General features: G+C 39.8%; 2 protein-coding genes across 8 annotated transcripts in view; one reads left to right on the forward strand and one right to left on the reverse strand.

The window, feature by feature from the left end:
• On the forward strand, positions 1 to 11,538 carry LOC133510718 (sentrin-specific protease 5-like). Of its 7 annotated transcripts, XR_009797693.1 has the most exons (13): positions 70 to 209; positions 1,225 to 1,277; positions 4,399 to 5,046; positions 5,126 to 5,242; positions 5,652 to 5,757; positions 6,257 to 6,404; positions 6,484 to 6,531; positions 6,634 to 6,711; positions 8,067 to 8,204; positions 8,286 to 8,369; positions 8,448 to 8,498; positions 8,575 to 8,777; positions 11,400 to 11,538. XR_009797693.1 is itself a non-coding variant. In XM_061838985.1 (12 exons), exons 1-12 carry the CDS (start codon positions 109 to 111, stop codon positions 8,695 to 8,697), a joined length of 1,047 nt encoding a protein of 348 aa, XP_061694969.1. In that variant the 5' UTR covers positions 1 to 108; the 3' UTR covers positions 8,698 to 9,575. The 7 variants fall into 7 exon arrangements, 6 of the variants coding, with proteins under 6 accessions (XP_061694969.1, XP_061694966.1, XP_061694968.1 ...); XM_061838985.1 differs by lacking the exon at positions 11,400 to 11,538 and having other exon boundaries at positions 1 to 112; positions 4,950 to 5,046; positions 8,575 to 9,575; XM_061838982.1 differs by lacking the exon at positions 11,400 to 11,538 and having other exon boundaries at positions 30 to 112; positions 8,575 to 9,575.
• LOC133511024 (protein crumbs homolog 1-like) overlaps positions 9,588 to 17,582 on the reverse strand; it is a 16,552-nt gene continuing 8,557 nt past the window's right edge. The window contains exons 5-8 of the mRNA XM_061839601.1: positions 15,790 to 16,675; positions 15,382 to 15,423; positions 13,500 to 13,622; positions 9,588 to 11,617 (exon numbers count right to left, since the gene is read on the reverse strand). Of these exons, the coding sequence (XP_061695585.1) occupies positions 11,365 to 11,617; positions 13,500 to 13,622; positions 15,382 to 15,423; positions 15,790 to 16,675 (1,304 nt within the window). The 3' untranslated portion in view covers positions 9,588 to 11,364. The remainder of the gene's footprint in view (positions 11,618 to 13,499; positions 13,623 to 15,381; positions 15,424 to 15,789; positions 16,676 to 17,582) is intronic.

The raw sequence follows: 17,582 nt of genomic DNA on the forward strand, positions 1-17,582 counted from the left end.
GTATTCTCCAAACTCCTATTGGACCACTCAAGATATACGTCATCAACATACGACACCTGATGTCAGCACGTCGCGTTGGTGCGTGGCGTTGCACTCGCAAGATCCCAAATGAGTAAGATGATTTTTAGGGGGAGCAGTCACTCGTTTTATTGTTTTGTTTCTTGTCCATATTATTCGAAACAACATGTCTCTGTACAACGCCAGTCACGGTAGGTTCGAGAGCCTGGAATCTCCATTGGCGTAACGTAAACTGTAAAACTAGCACTACAACTATGATACGACGGTACGGAGTGCTCGCCCGTAAATACTGTCTTAAGTTTCACTGGCGTTTTGTGAGTTAGTCCAAACGTCACTCGACTTTGACATCTTTTCAATGATTTCTAGTGTTAAGTATGCATAAATGTATTGTCTTTTGGCATCTGATCTTACGTAGCAGTGCCACTCATATGTCCAAAATACTTGAAAATCGGCACTGATATAGTGTGTACGTCAATTATCAACACCCCCTCAAATTTGGCACTCTTTGTTATATTGCAGCATTTTTTTTTTAAAATCGGTTGTTTTCCCTCATTAATGTACACAGCTACAAATATTGGCGAAATTTATTTTTTTAATGGCAGATTTATTTAAGAAAAAAATACCACATAGCCAGTATTCAGATTTTTCTTTTTAATAAATTGAAATTCAGTATTTATTTATTTTTATTATTTTGTCAATATTGGGGTACTGTGTGTGGATAATTGAGGGGGAGGGAGAACTGATATTACAAGTATTACCTTGCACGAAAACTTGACAAAATGTGATTTTGCTAAATTCACATACCCGATTTCCGGCACAGCAAAATGGAAAGAAAATGTACGCTGATTTTATGGTTTTGGTAAAATTGGAAATAACGTCCTTGAACCGTCTGCATGCAGAACATAAGTACTAGTCCCTTCGATTGGGGTAAAGAAGTATGCACATTTTACTCTAGTAATTACCTCTTTTTTTCTGTGGAGAAGGGACTTTGCTAATTGCACCTATTGTAACTCGTTTAATTGAAATGAGAATATCTGCAGGGAAATTCGTGACATTGTTTTGCAGAAGACATATAAATACAGATTTCAGATTTTTTTTTTTTTTTTATGCTGACTCCTTTTTTGTTTTATGGGAATTTTGCAAAACATTTCGAAGTGATAAACGTCTGTGCAAGTCTGCAGGGAATTTTATGACTATGTTTTTCAGGAGATGTTCAGAATGTGCATGGATCTACTGGTGAAGTTGTCAGAATTATTGAGGTGAGCACACACATGACTCCGATATTTACCCATTTTTAATTGACCAATAAAGCTGAAATGTCACCACTAGCTGGAACAGTGACTGAATAGATATGATTTATTCTCAAGTCAAAAGCTAGGCGTACACCGATTGATGCGACTTGACACCACTGGATATTTGATATCTCAAGTTGTAGAGGTTTTGTAATTACTTAAAATTTGTTGGTGACCTTTTGGAACTATTTTGGCTGCGGTTTCAAATTTTTGAATCGTGAGCAAATGACATCGCAACACCAGAAATGTATAAAATTCCAAGATTGTCACATGGTATTAAAAAATGAAGTTTGACAGTGTCAAACAAGATCCCGCCAATATAAAATGTTCATTCTGTCATGGTTAGGGGTTTGTGAAGGCAAGGTGAAAATGTGGAGGACCCAAGTCCAGAGAGGCAAGTCACGAGTCCAGGAGTATCAAAAAGTATTTAATGTCCACCAAAGGCAAACTATACCAATTCCATGACCAAATATCAAAGCGACAAAGAAAACCTTAAATATACCTAAACTGGAAACAAGACATTACATTGCACAGAGAAACTGACATTTTCAATGAATGACGGGGGGAAGGACATTGACATTACTGACAAGAACTGAAAAAAAGCCAGGAAGTTGAATGCACACAGATTGGCAAGACAACTAGAGAAAAAGTGCACTTTTTAATTAGAACATACTGATAGCCATGAACATTAACACAGCAATGAATACAAAAGAATGGATAAAGTGCACTTTTTAAATTCAAATTTACTGACAGTCATCAATCTTAAAAAAGTCAACAATGAATACAAAATAATTTAACATTGTACTGCAATTCTGCAATTAAAAGACAACAAATTTACTCCCCCAACAGAAATAGGTGTTGTGCATGTTTACTGCATTAATGTGTGTGTTGTTCTCTACTATTTTATACATGCAAGTGTGGGTTGATGGATTCTGTAGCCTTAAAGCCATCCATTTTCTTAGCCACTTATCCTCACAAGTGTCGTGGGAGAGCTGGAGCCTACCCTAGCTGTCAAAAGGGAGGAGGTAGGGTACACCCTGAACTGGTTCCCAGCCAATCGAGGGGCACATGGAGACAAACAGCCACACTCACAACCACACCTCAGGGCAATTTAGAGTGTCCAATTAATGTTGCATGTTTTTTTGGATGTGGGAGGAAACTGGAGTACCTGGAGAAAACCCACACAGGCACGAGGACAACATGCAAACTCCACACAGGCGGGGGCGGGATCAAACTCTGGATCTCAGAACTGTGAGGGTAGCACTTTACAGCTGCTCCACCATCTGTAGCCTTACAGTGCTTCTAAATATTCTTTGCCAGTGTTGCCTTTATACTGGATCTCTGACAACTTCCAATGTTAGCTGATAAACTGAAAATTCTCACTGATGGAGAGCTGGTGGGCTGCATGCACAAGTAGTTTCTTGCCATTTTACTCAGTAGAGGGAAGTTAATTTTGTGTTCTTCACCACAGAATGTGGTCATTTCCATTGTTTATTGTGGAGGACTGCATATAGGCATTTAGCTTGCTGCTCTATGGCCACAATGAAATCTATTGATTCTGTGGCATTGGCATCAGAATCCTTGAAGAAGTTTGCAAAAGACTTCTTTTCCTTATTGGTAGATGGGGGTGGAACTAATGGCACTATTGTGCATTCAGAGGAATTCTGGAAAGCAATGAATAAAATGCATATTAATAGGTCTGTGTTTAGCAGTCTCATAACATCATTGTGATCATCACCGTATGAAGAACACTAATCATCTCAATTTAAACTCAAACCATTACAAAATTGCAAGATCATGCATTTAAATGGAATGAACTGTTTTCATTTAATCCTTTTCACCCTTTGCTGTGAACTTGTGTTCCTTTGCCTTTATCTCTGACATCATTCTGGCCTTTATCATGGGGATGTGATAGTGGTAAATGGTACAGGTGCCTTGCTGACTGACTCCGACACATCCAGATCTTGATATCCAACAATTAGGTGCAGCGTGGTTATGTCATGTGGTCGGACCTGTGACGGTGCTTTCTGCTGCTCCAGAATCCTGTTGATCATAAGCAGCCTAGACCACCATTGTAGTTTGACACTCAGTTATCCATGGATTAGAAGGAAAGGTGCTTCTGGGCTTGCCAAAGTCCCAGTCGGGTCTTCCAGCGCAGTGAAAAGTGCGACTCCAACTTTTTGCAGACACCTATTGCATGGCTCAGACTTTTGTCTTTCACTGCATTATCAAGAGAAATTGATGTACAATAAAAAAACAATTGTGTTCCCACATAGCTAAATTTAACCATACAAGATAAGGATCTTTCACACACTCGCATCTTTTTTTTCCCTTCCAAACAAAGTTATTGAAATAAACAGATCAAAATGTATCTAACACAAGTGGTAGCCTGTGTCCAAAACACTGAAGTCAAGTCCAGCTCTACTACTCCAACGGCGTGATCATGTTGATGTGGATCCGAGTCTCTTGGTCCTCCTTCAAATCTCCTCCAAATGAACTTCTGATCTCATGAACTACCGTAATTCCCGGCCTACAGAGTGCACCTGTTCATAAGCAATTAAGATGTAAAAAAAGATCAACGGTAAAAACTTTAGATCCTAATAAATCTCATTGGTAAGAAATTTTCGGAACAGGCCCGTGGGCTACTCATGTTGTCCTTGGGGCGGGCTACCTGGTGGCCGCAGGCACCATGTTGTTAACACCTGCCCTTAACAGTAAGGTGCTCTTCCGCCTTCTAGTCACTCCCACACCAAACTCACTTCTTCAATTACAAATTCCATTCAAGACATCTTCACTATGACACAGACAGAACAAATCCACGTAAAGGCTCCCCTTTGTAGTTACTGGACTGTAGCGAGTAGCAATTCCAATCCTGCACTTTGGCATCCAAATTATAAATGTTAAGCCAAACAGTTGCGGGGACTACAAATTGGCAGCTGAAAAAATATAAAGGCTGAAATAATTAGCAATGAAAATGAAATTATTATTATTAAAAAGTCTCTTTTGACAAGTTTTAAGTCTTAAAATAATTAGAGAGAGAGGTATTTTAACCCAGAGCCCTCGGTTAACCCTCCCCAAATTCTTCCAGGTGTACTGGATAAAGACGCACGAACTAAAGTGAAGTCCCTCAAGCAAATGAAGGATTCCATGTCTTCAATCAAGGGAGCTTCACATCACTCAAGGGAGGCGAAGAGACGTTTGTATTGTAAATTGCAGATGTGGACATGGCGGAAACGGAGGGAGAATTGCTTTTGGGGTTTCATTAGAGGCAAAAATATGTTGCGAATGAGGCACCCCAACTCATGCCTCAACCTCAAGACACAGTCACGGAGAAGTAAAAGGAACTTTCAAATGTATTCTTCACCAGTTCTGGAACATTTACAAATTAAAAAACCCACTATTGAATCAGATCAGATCAAATATGGAAGTGAAACAATGAATTCCTCACAAACATTCAACTGTCCAGGTGCCATCACTCATGCCACAAGCAGGGCACCAGAAAGCATTGTAGAGTGTGATTTTGCACATGCCTCAGAAGTGACACTCAGTGGGCTGGATTCACATGTTGAGAAACAAAGAAATGGTGATGAGAGGCCTGTAGTTCTTGACCAATCAGGAGAATGCTGTCCTGTCCTTCAGGAACCACTTCCAAATGTCGAAGACAAAATGTCCAGCAAGAACACAATTCCTCTTAAAGTTGAAGTTGACATTGCTGAGCTGACAGACTGTATCCAGCGTAAGTATAGTTTCATTTCTCCCACTGTACTGAAGCTTTTTAGCATCTCTCACTCTCACTCTCTCTCTCGGTCGACAAGTTAGAGAAATTTCACGAGTAACCCTAGGGCGTGTCGTTCATCTTTGTCAACTGTGGAGCAGTGAAGCCCACACAGCGTGCAAGTTGCATATCAGACAGGGCTTCGGAATGATTACAGGTAGCCTTTTTTTTTTTTTTTTAAGGCGCCTGTTGCATTACATATTGTGGGATTTATAGGTTGTGCATTGTCAAAACCTCATTTTGTACAATTAAAAATGTTATTGTGGCATAAAAAGCATGATAAACAGGATTTTTTTTTTTTTTAAAGTACCAATTCTAGTTGAACCAGGAAATGTTCTGCTTAAGAATCATAGACCTGATGTAAGTTTATGATGTTCAACTTCTTGCAAAAGAACACTAACAATATGCACAGATAACTTAGTGGTACATAAAAAGATAAGTGAAGGTTAAATTAAATTCACCTTTAAATGTTTTTACGTTTTAAGATCATCCTGAAGTTTCATCCCAATGACATGAACCTTTTGGGAGTAGTGTATTTAAATTGTCTATGTTTCAAATCCCTCTAGAATTTCTCCATGGGTTCTTCACATTGTATGGAAGTTTCATCCCATTGGAGAAGAGCGATGTGTTAAGACACCTGAAGAGAATGTTCAATGCAGATTTTACCGACAGGTGAATGTCCAAAAGAGGGGTGGTGGGTGGGACTTTGGAAGGCTGGCTACATCCTGATAAACACGTCTCATACAAACAAAAAGAGTTCATTCTTGCACTCACGCAGATTAACAAATCTGCTTTCATTTGCTGTCTTTGTGTCGTTGCCACTCCCCACCCCTCCAGATTTCAACTGACTTCTTTATCACATTGAAGGGAAATATTCAGCCTTCCAATTTCTCTGCTCTCTTTGGATATCATGTTTCATGCTGTGTTTTCCACTGTCTGTAGTCATGTGGCTATATTAACAGCAGTATCACGTTTTTTTTTTTTTTTTTTTTTTTTTTTTTTAGGGTCAATCCCTTTGTCATTGTTAATGTGTTGGGTCAATTTTTTAGCAAGGTTTCAGGAGACTTCAAATTGGATTATGATAATGACATAGATGTCCTAAAATAGATGTGTTTATTCAGTGTTTGGAAGTAGTTCATTTCTGCTTTAAATGTTTCATGTACTTGTACAGGAGACAGTTAATCTACGAGGTTGTCAAGCGCAGAATCTCTCCAACGCTGTGGCATCCTATTACCTCTTTCCAAGTGGTCTTCAAGAAACACACCCTGAGCCTGGATGATTTATCCACCCTGGCCAATCAGAATTGGCTCAACGACCAGGTTTCACATGCTCAGCATCTCAAGATTTGTCTTGCAATGCTAGGAATATGCAATAACACGTTGTTCCATCTTCCTGTAGGTTATTAACATGTATGGAGAATTGATTATGGAAGCTGCTCAAAACAAGGTAGTGACATTTGTTTACTACTTAAGCGGCGACAAAAGAGGACTCTTCTTCTGCTGTTGTACAATTTCCATTAAATGTCCCGGCTCTTTCTGTCATTCCCAGGTCCATTTTCTCAATAGTTTCTTCCATCGACAGCTCATGACCAAAGGTTATGATGGTGTTAAGAGATGGACAAAGCAGGTACTTTTACTTATCGTCTCCCATGTTTTTGTGGAATTTAATGGATGCTTCCCCTCTAAGAATATTTGTGCCAATATTAAAACTATGATCACAGAACACTTGGCTATCATTTCAAACTCATCCTCCAACATTCCTTCATAATAATTGGCTCACAAATTTCAAAGTTTAATAAATGGCCTCAAAAGGGCAAAAACACTATTTCAAAACTTGGAAAATATCAATTACTTTCCTATTCACCATTTCAATAGGTTTTTGACTTTGTGATGGAAGTACACTATTACCTTGACTTATGACTGCAGCAATGCTTAAGTTTCCCCAAGTCATGATATGTGTCATGGCAGTTTTGGGGGGTGCAGATAATGCTTCATACAAGTAAAAAGTAAGTAAGTTTCTTTCGGCTTGTCCCTTTCGGGGTCGCCACAGCGTGTCATCTCAGATGAACGCACATATGTTTGGCACAATTTTTACGCCGGATGCCCTTCCTGACGCAACCCTTCTCAGGGATTAAATCCACCAATTTCTTTTTGTTTTTTTAAACTCTCTTCTCAAATGCACTAAGATCCCACAAGATGCTGCCAAATCCCTGTCTGGGTTGGAAAGTAGTATGAGTTGGTGTCAATGAAGTTTGTTGAAGGGACAGCTTGATTGAGCAAAGTCTAGTGTGGGTTCTGATTGGAGAGTTCACAAGTTCATAAATGATCGTAGCTACTTATTAAAACCAATGACACTCTTGTCTTCGTACAGTCACAACGTTGAAGATTGACACTTTTGCACAATCATACATATTCACTTATATCTCAGAAATAGCACCATTTATAATTTAATATTAATAACAGCATTTTGCTGTCTGTAATTGTATGAATGGAAAATGGCTGTCGCCTCCTGTCACTACAGCTCACAGATCCCTTTTGTTGAATTGCAACAATATTATGAGCCTGTGGCAAAACGGCAAAGCCCGTTTGGGTGACAAAGAAGGACTGTTTATAAAAGGAACTCTGAAAACATTAAGATGTGTTAGATTTTCATGGAACATGCGTATAATCCATTGGCGAAAATTCTGTATATCCAAAAATGTAATGAGCATCTTCAAAAAATCAATAAACTTCATTTGGGACTCCTAAGGGTACAGACATTTTGGCATTAAAAGATAGAAAAATATTATTTAACCATTTATTTATTTAGAAAATTACGATATTCTGATCGATAAACCGCCATTAATCCAAATACTCATTCATAACAGTTGAGTTGAAAAGGAAATTGAATGGGCCATGTCATTGGCACTGTTGATTGAAATACAGTACTGTATATGAAAATGGCCCAAATGTTTTATTTTTCCTCACTGTTGTCTTGTGCAGGTTGATTTGTTCTCCAAGAGCCTCTTGTTGGTACCCATCCATCTGGAGGTTCACTGGTGTCTGGTCACCACAGATATTGCACGCAAGAAGATCTGTTTGTTTGACTCTCAAGGGAGTGCACCACACCAAGTTGCACAGGTGAATTCCAATTTATCTGTCATCCCTCCCTCCGACAATACCATGGGTTGACTTTACTGTACCCACTTTTGTTTACCGCAGAACATCCTGAAGTACGTGACGGCGGAAGCGAGAGAGAAGCAACGCACATCTTTCGTAAATGGCTGGGCCGTGTCATACAATGAGGTCTGCTTTTGTCACTTACCCGAAACAAAACCGAGCAGAAAATTGTGCCTTCGGCTGAGTTTGCATTTTCGTTCCCAGAGTGTCCCACAGCAAACCAATGAGAACGACTGCGGTGTTTTCGTCTTGGAGGTACTGTCCCCAGCTCGGTATGATTGACCGGTGCCAACCCAGATCACTGCATCATTTCTTTTTCTCTCTCCGTCAGTATTCCAGATGCCTCGCTTTGGCTCGGCCGCTCTGCTTTTCACAGAGGAACATACCAAAGATACGCAAGCGGATCTATAAAGAGCTTTGTGGCTGTAAGCTCTATGAACAGGTTCAACAATGATCACTGTGTACTCCTAGACCTCTCAAACAAAAAGTTTGGGATTTTGGGAGAGAAATTTCAGCATGAATGAAAAATACAATGTAAGTGAACTTAATTTGAACTCTAAAGTAGTCCAATTGTTTTATGTTTCTGTGGGGGGAATGTGAAAGCCAGTTGTGCAAAACATACTGAAACATTGAATATAATTACCGTAATTCCCGGCCTACAGAGCACACCTGGTTATAAGCCTCACCCAGTACATTTGTAAAGGAAATACCATTTGGTACATACATACGCCACAGCTGTATAAAACCGCAATTGCCCACATTGAAACACGAGATATTTACAAACAAAAATGGTACACAGAGAGTTTAACGCTCGGGCCTCCGCGCTAATGCTAACGCTGCCGCACTAACTCTAGCACCGCGCTAACAGGGCCGGTTAAAAAAATAAAATAAAAATACCGATAAAAGTCACTTGCTCGGCACATATATTCCACCGGTCTTACTCTTTTCCGCTCAAGTGCCCCCTTGCAGCTGTTAGGAAAAAAGTGCAGAAATTAGCCGCATCACCGCATAAACCTCATGGTTGAAACCGTGTGGGGGGGGTGGAGTCGCGGCTTGTTGGCCAGAAATTACAGTAGTTGGATGTAGATTTAAAAGTTTCAAAACGGTCCAATTAAATTCACCTGTAAAGGTTGTAGTGCGCTTCAGGTTCATCCTAAATTTTACCTAAAATCTCAATAATCTTTAACTTTTTGTGAGCTGAAAAAAAATCTCATTCGAAATCATCCTCTGTAGTAGTTGTATAGAAGTGTAGCCCGAGTGCATCTTGTCAAAGGTTGCAATTTCCATGATCAACCCTCGTTGTTACTGACACACACACACACACACACACACACACACCACACACACACACACACACACACACACACACACACTGAGGAGGAAAATAAGTATTTGAACAGCCTGCTAGTTTATAAGTTCTCCCACTTTGAAATCATGGAGGGGTCTGAAATTTTCATCTTAGTGCATGTCCACCGTGAGAGACATAAGCTAAAAACACAAAAAATCTGGAAATCACAATGTATGTTTTTTTAATTTATTTGTATGTTATTGTTGCAAATAAGTATTTGAACACCTGCCAATCAGCAAAAATTCTGTCCCTCAAAGACCAGTTCGTCCGCCTCTAAAAATTCAACCTCCACCTCTCATATTATTCTAAATTACAAGCACCTGTTTGAGATCGTGAGCTGCATAAAGACACCTGTCCACCTGACACAATCAGTAAGACAGAAACTACTGCCACGGCTAAGACCAAAGAGCTGTCCAAAGACACCGGAGACAAAATTGTAGACCTCCACAAGGCTGGAAAGGGCTACAGAGCAATTGTCAAGCTACTTGGTGAAAAAAAGATCAGTTGTTGGAGCAATTATTAGAAAATGGAAGAAGCTAAACATGACTGTCAATCTCCCTCAGACTGAGGCTCCACGCAAGATTGATTCTCACAAGTGTTCAAACAGTTATTTGCAGCGGCAACATGCCGCACCCTTAAATGACTTCAAGTGGGAGAAGTTGTAAAATCGCACGGTGTTAAAATACTTATTTTCCTCATTATAGATTTCTGACCAATTAAGTGAAAATTGATCATTTCCACAGTGGTTGTGATCTATTGATTCATTACTTTAATAATCGAATAGCATGGCATTTCAAAAACGTCCATTTCCAGTTTTGACTTGACCAAGCAAGTCTTATCGTGTCATCTTATTTGAAATATCCTTACGTTGAAGGTTTGTTTCTAAATTAATTGTGCTGCTTTCTGTATTATCTTTTTGGATCTTGCATCCATTTATAAAAAAACCATAAAATCTTAACTATTCATATTGTTTACATCATAGGTTTCCGCCAATAGCAGACTTTGCAATGGATGCTGAAAATAATTTTGGTGTATGTTCAAGTGGAAGTAATGTTTTTTTGTTGTTGTTGTAAAACAGTATGAAATGCTGCGGTAACGTAATAAAAGTCCTTTACCGGGATTTTTACAATGTTTATTACATAATCTTCTTTAGTCGGGTACTGTGTGCAATAAATGCGTTCCAGCATTTTTTTTTTTTAAGGTTGCACAATAGAACAGTATTGGGATTTTCTAGCTATAAACTCTTATAGCTCAAATACCTCATGTCAAAAAATGTCTTCAACAAGAGTCCCACATCCAAAACAGGAGCTAAGGCACAAGAAATACACTGTCCCTTTCCAATATGACACTTACAGCAAATGAAATGTATAGTATGGAATAGTCATTTGCAAATGAATCTTTTTACAACAGACTTTTCTATTGCCGACCACATTTACTGTGTACACTACAAAATTTTCAACGCTGAACCTGAGCATTATAAAATCTCCCCAATTCTGATTGAAATATTTGCTTTGAAAGTTGAAAAAGATATTCAGGAAAGTGGAACAAGCCATGGTTCTTGTATGGTTGGGCAATTAATTGATTTTAGTGATTGGGGGGGAGGGTGCATAACGCCTTTTTTTTTTTTTAATAAGCGAATGGTGAGAATCTATTAAAATCAAAAATCTGACCTTTGTGGGAGAGTAGAGGGGGAAAAAAAGCCCTATGTCCTTGTTTTTCCCCTTCTGTGTTTGGATTTAATAATTTTTAACAGTGTTTGTGTACAAATCTTAGCTAATCATTAAACTGGAACCCCCACTCAATTTCAGGCTCGTCGTCCATTCGTATGATGAGGTACGATGCCAGCTGGAACAGGTTCTGCCACAGGCCCAGGAAGATGTATATGTAGAAGTCGCTGACGTCAATTTGGCAGTGGAGACCCGAGTAATTCAAATCGCACACACACTCAAATCTGTTGATGTAGTTGAGGCAGTAGCCGCCGTTCATACACGGGTCAGAGGCACACTCGTCCACGTCCTTCTCACACCTACAGCAGACGGAAAGGAGAGGAAAAACAAAGGGATCATGTAAAGGAGTTTCCACAACCTTTATTGAGCCTAGGCTTTCCTCCGCTGAGGTATGCCGAAACCTTCTGCAGGACCAATACATACCAAATATTTTATTACAAAAGAAAGCCACATGAAAAAAAAATCAAGAGGACCAACTAATCCACTTACTGTATTTTCTGGACTATGAGCTGCTGCTTTTTTACTGCACTCTGAAACCTGCGACCTATGTAACAGATCCGGTTAAAATATCTATTCATTTTTGCTTGTCCATCTCTCATCAGTTTGAACGTACAACAAAAACGTACGGACGTAATGCTTAAAACATGGCCGTTGACCATTATGTACTCGGCTTAGCGTGCGTCCAGCGTGCGTATAAGACGAATCTCCCTCCAGCACTCGTAGAAAAATTAAATTTTACTTCCAGGGCTTGTAGAAGAGTCATTTCACCCCTGAGTTCAGAGAACAAGACGAAACTAGTTTTTAGCACAACATGCACGAATGGAGTGGTTTTTTTTTTATTTCTCACACCCTGACTATGGAAAGTACAAGAAGAAAAGCGTATGATGCAGCTTTTAAGTTAAAAGCCATTGATTTGGCCATCGAGGATGGTTAGTTTGGCATTAAAAAATCCATTATTGAAATGGTGTGTGTAACGGAGACATTCTGAGGCTATTCAACTCCGATATTGAAGACGACTTTAGTGGTTCTAATGAAAACGGGGAGGGGGAATAAAACAATCACTTCGCTGTTATGTTTGAGCCACTTTACTCCCGTGTTACAGTCACTCTTTGGAAACATGGTGTGCAAATAAACATTTACCAAGTTTTTCTGTGTGAATACCCAATTTCGCAATATATATATATATATATAATATATATATATATATATATATATATATATATATATATATATATATATAGTATATTTGGCTTATTGTTTGTAAAATATAACCACTTGAAAACAATGTGTAAAGCTAAAAATGGACAGGTTGTAAGATGCCTTTTAAAACTAGGGTTGGTTTTCAAAAGAGGCTTTCAAGTCAGGGTTGTTTTCAAATTGCTATTTCCATTGTACATAGAAAGTAAAAGGATTGGTATTTTTTTTAACAATTTAAAAAAATCATATGGGCTACTTTATTGAATAAATTAGAGAAGTTAGCACCAGTCTGAAGGATCCAGATTTCTAATGTTAACATCTAGATGGACCCAGATGCTTTTGCTATTGTTTTTTTTTTCCCTCCCTACCCCACTAGCCATAACTTCCAGACCTTGTCAACTGTAAATTTACACCACTGACTAAGCATGCATAAATATTTTGAGGGTCAAAATATAATCATTCAAAAAGGAATTCGTTTGTACTTTGAAAATATTTTTAAAGCCACATCTTGCAATATTTTTATCACTGTCTTGAGTCCCATCAGTTTGTCCCCTACATCATTTCTTGACCCCCCGTCTGGGTTTACTTAATTAGCATGGAACTAAAAAGAAATGGGAAGCATTGTGGACAGCTGGAAAGTGTTAGCCTCACAGTTCTGAGGACCTGGGTTCAATCCTTGCCCTCCCTGTGTGGAGTTTCCATGTTCTCCCCATGCCTGCGTGGGTTTTTTCCGGGCACTCCAGTTTCCTCCCACATCCCAAAACCTGCAGCATTTATTGGACACTCTAAATGGCCCCAAGGTGTGATTGTGAGTGCGGCTGTTTGTCTCTCTGTGCCCTGCGATTGGCTGGAACCCCGCCTCCTGCTCGTTGACAGCTGGGATAGGCTCCAGCTCTCCCTGCGACCTTTGTGAGTATAAGTGGCAAAGAAGATGGATGGATGGATGGATGGATGGATAAAAAGAAATGCTAATGCATGTCCTACCATTGTCCGGAGAAGCCAGGCCGGCAAAGACAGTTGTCATCCACCATGGAGCAATTCCCTCCATTAAAGCAGCTGAAGTTCCATCTCATACCAATACATTTTGATGCAGGCAGCTGAGGTAGACTTGAAAGACAAAAATACATTTAAAAAATTGATAAATACAGACAGGCAGCACAGTGACTGAGTGGTTAGCACGTCTGCCTCACAGTTCTGAGAACTGGGGTTCAAATCCCGGCCTCACTTGTGTGGAGTTTGCATGTTCTCCCGTGCCTGTGTGGATTTTTTCCAGGTACTCCGGTTTCCTCCCACATCCCAAAGATAATGGCTGATTGAAGACTAAATTGCCCTTAGGTGTGAATGTCAGCGCAGATGGTTATTTGTGCCCTGCGATTGGCTGGCAATCAGTTCAGGGTGTACCCTGCCCCTTGCCTGAAGATAGTTAGCATAGGCTACGGCAGTGATTTCCAACCTTTATAGAGCCAAAGCACATATTTTACAATTGAAAAATCCCACAGCACACCAACAAAAGTAAATGGATCAATTAATTACTGTATGTACTTCCTGCCATCTAATAGAAGATAATTTTTTTTTGTTCTGTCTGTCATTGTGCCTCACTGGCATAAATAGATGAATAAAGATACATTATTTCTTGGAATAAATGTGTGTTGTTGTTTTTTTAGCAATTACATAAAATTGGATAACTTTCCACGGCACACCTGAAGAGCGCTCACGGCACACTAATGTACCCCGGAACACTGTTTGGGAATCACTGGGGTACAGCACGCCTGCAACCCTAATGAGGATAAGCGGTACAGAAAATGGATGGATGGATCATACAACCTCATGAGATTTAATTTTTGCTTTGATAAAGTGGTTGCTACTCAGTTGTTTTGAAACCTTGATGCAATGCACGTATTTTAAATAAAAAAATCCCACATCAAACCAATAAATAAAAATGTTACAAAGTGTATGGGACATTTTCATCTAATTAGTAAATTATTCATATTGGAACTGTTGGAAGTTATTTTCCTTGAAAAGCTCATTGTTTATAAGAAAAAACAAATATATTCTGCAGTAATATTTTTAAAGTTTTAAAGTCAAAATGTCTTTACCGTTTGGTGTCCAAAATGAAGTTTTATGGACAGTCATAATGATGCAGCCGTTTTGGAATTTATGAAATTGTCAGAAGTATTGCATGCCTTTACTGTTATTACAACTGTATGAAGAATGTAATGAGTTTAATGCGTGGTTTATAATTTATGCATATGTATCTGCAGAGTTTAGTTTGCTTTATTAATTTTGTTTTTCTGGCATGCTGATTTTTATTTCAAATTATACATTTTTATGTATCTGACAATCATTTGTGGCCACTGACAGTGTACTGGTACGCTTTGGTGCAGGTATCTTGGGTTCAGTTCCCAGTCAGTGAATGTGAACGCGAATGGTTGTCCGTGTTGATATGTGCGACTGACTGGAGACCATTTCAGGGCGTAATCTGCCTTTCGCCCGAAGTCAGCTGGGATGAGCTCCAGCGCCCTATGGCCTTAAACCAAGATAAGCAGTGTTGAAAATGGATAGATGGATAATCATTTGTGTGCAAATTATTTTGTGGACCTTTAAAATACAGCTCACAGACTCCCAGGGCTTTGAGGACCCCGGTTTGAAGAACCAATAATTTAGTGTCTTTGATTATGATGATGATTTTTTTCCCCATCATGTTGGAATGTTTGAGGAAGGAAGTGTAACTGCAGAAAATCCCCAGAGATGACATGAAAACTCGACGCAGGAAGGCCCAAATGCGAACCCTGAACCTTAGACTTGCTGTCTAATTACCGTTTGAAATGGTCCAAATATTATTGGTCATTAACCTAGAGACACTTACGGGTTTGTCTCGATGTACCATGGGATCTCTGGAATTTTCACACTGTAAAAGACAATATAAGTGTGGTGAAGATGTTTCAGGGTGTAGGAAAGCCGAGCATTTATTCAATATCCTCGATTGCATCGTGATGTAATTATCATTAAATTTGGATCAATCGCATTGGCCAAATCTCTAGGCAGCATGTGTATTTTCATTCCGGTAAATTTTTGATGACTGGAGGAAGAGTCATCAAATTTTAGCGTTAAAGAAATACATTCAATGTATTTCTATTGCTGTCAAATGTCAAAATTGGTCAAACGACCACTTCTCAAGTTTCAAGATGGATTTCAAAGATATTCAATAAATGCTCAAATGGATTTTCACACAGGGATAAGCTTTGGTGCTATTAATGATGGAAAAACAACTAACTTGCAATATTGGCCGGTCAGGTTCTGAGGGCAGAGGCACGAGTAGCTCTGGACTCCTTTGAGGCATGTTGAACCATTGCTGCAATTGCTATTCTCACAAAAATCTACATGCACCTCACACTGCGCTCCCGTGTAACCTTGCTCACACACACACTGGTACCCCCCAGGAACGGTGATACAGTTTCCATAAACGCATGGCTTGGCCAGGCAAGTGTCGCTCGGTTCTTGGCACAACAGACCAGTCCACGTTGGGGGACAATTGCAGCGATGCAGGTCAAAAAGATCCTCACATGTACCCTGGTTCTGACAAGGGTTCGGCTCGCATACGTTTGCCCCCCAGCAGCCATATTGTGGACCGGCATTGACGTTCAACTGCAGAAACTGTTCTTCCTGAGGCCTGAGAAGTTTCAACTCTGTGTCCAAGTGTAAAGGAAGAAGAAGCCCTCCAATTTCTACAGGACCCAAACATCCAGAGAAACTCACAGGACCGTCCAGGCTCAGCCCACCTAGGAAGATATCTGTTCCCTCCCGTAGAAAATCCAGGTCCCCAACACCTAATTTGGATACTTCCGCTTGACTTCCATCCACGTTCATGATCCACCCAGAGGTTGAATTGTCTATGCTGAGGCTCACAGAATGCCACTGTCCATCATTAACTGAACCTTCACTCCGGACAAGAGACTTGTTGTTGTCCACGACCACACGAGAGTCCTGAAGGGCGATGGTGATGTATTTGGAGCCCCTTTTTGCATGCAATATGGTCGCAGCAGTCTGTCTTGTGCGGAAGCTGAAAGAGATATTGGTGAGGCTGACGGTGCGGTTATTGTTCCGACTGTTCCGGTAGTGCAAAATTCCACTCTCTGGGCGAATTGTTCCATTGGCTATACCTAGAAAGGAGATGGAAAAAGTGGAACGTGAAGGGACTTTTTTTTTCAACACTGACTTTTCAGATATTCACATTATGCATTGTATATTCACCTCTGTGCAAATGTCCTTATATTTGAAAGAAAAGCACAGCAAGATTCTTGAAACAGGATCTGTACATGACAATCCATGCAACGAGAAGCCTGCTATGACCACTACAGCTGGAAGACCCAACTCCTAGGGCAGGAGTTTGCGCAAGGTCAGGGAAAGTCTACTAGGTGGGCCGCACTAGATAGATTCATTTTATCCCTCAGAGAGGATAAAGCGTTACCTGAACTGACTTCAGTTTTTTTTTAGCATCATGATCAATATGAAGTCTGAACAGTTAAAGCTTTGTCATTCTGAAGTACCTGTTGAATCGAGCTTTTGTTGTGACTAGTTCTACTGCAACCCACTGGATAGACTTTCCTTGGCTTTCTGTGGATGTCTGCTAAAGAATTTGTGTTTTTATCTGTTGTGGCTGCAATTGCAGACCGAAAAAAGCTTTTCTTGGCTCTAGATTTGCCACACTCCTAGTGTCTATTGGCGAACCACAGGCAAGGGAGAGATATTGCTCATATATGATTGGAGATTTGGGGAAAAAAATTGGTCAAACACCTGTAATGCAAATAGTGCTGACACATTGAACAGTTTGACATGCGCAATCAAGAGTTTACCAAAAGTTAAATTAAGTTTACCTGTCAGGTTTAAATTGCAATTGAGGTTCATCCAAAAATTTGACACCAGGACCTAATATCGCTAACTGAAACTGAAAAATGTATACCTCCTTTCACTAAATATGTGTTCTGACTGGCAAAGATAATTAGCTCCCCTCCTTTTTTCCCAGGTGAACATGTGACATCTCCTGCAGGATTTGTCACCAGAAACCTC

The sequence above is a fragment of the Syngnathoides biaculeatus genome, chromosome 13 (genome assembly GCF_019802595.1).
Source record: "Syngnathoides biaculeatus isolate LvHL_M chromosome 13, ASM1980259v1, whole genome shotgun sequence".
NCBI lineage: Eukaryota > Metazoa > Chordata > Actinopteri > Syngnathiformes > Syngnathidae > Syngnathoides > Syngnathoides biaculeatus.

Excerpts from the sequence above, each read along its gene's own strand:
- LOC133510718 (XM_061838982.1), top strand. The coding sequence starts at position 4,446 with ATGAAGGATTCCATGTCTTCAATCAAGGGAGCTTCACATCACTCAAGG. Across the intron at positions 6,532-6,633 it reads TGGAAGCTGCTCAAAACAAG|GTCCATTTTCTCAATAGTTT; the intron begins GTAGTGACATTT and ends TGTCATTCCCAG. Across the intron at positions 8,205-8,285 it reads CACCACACCAAGTTGCACAG|AACATCCTGAAGTACGTGAC; the intron begins GTGAATTCCAAT and ends TGTTTACCGCAG.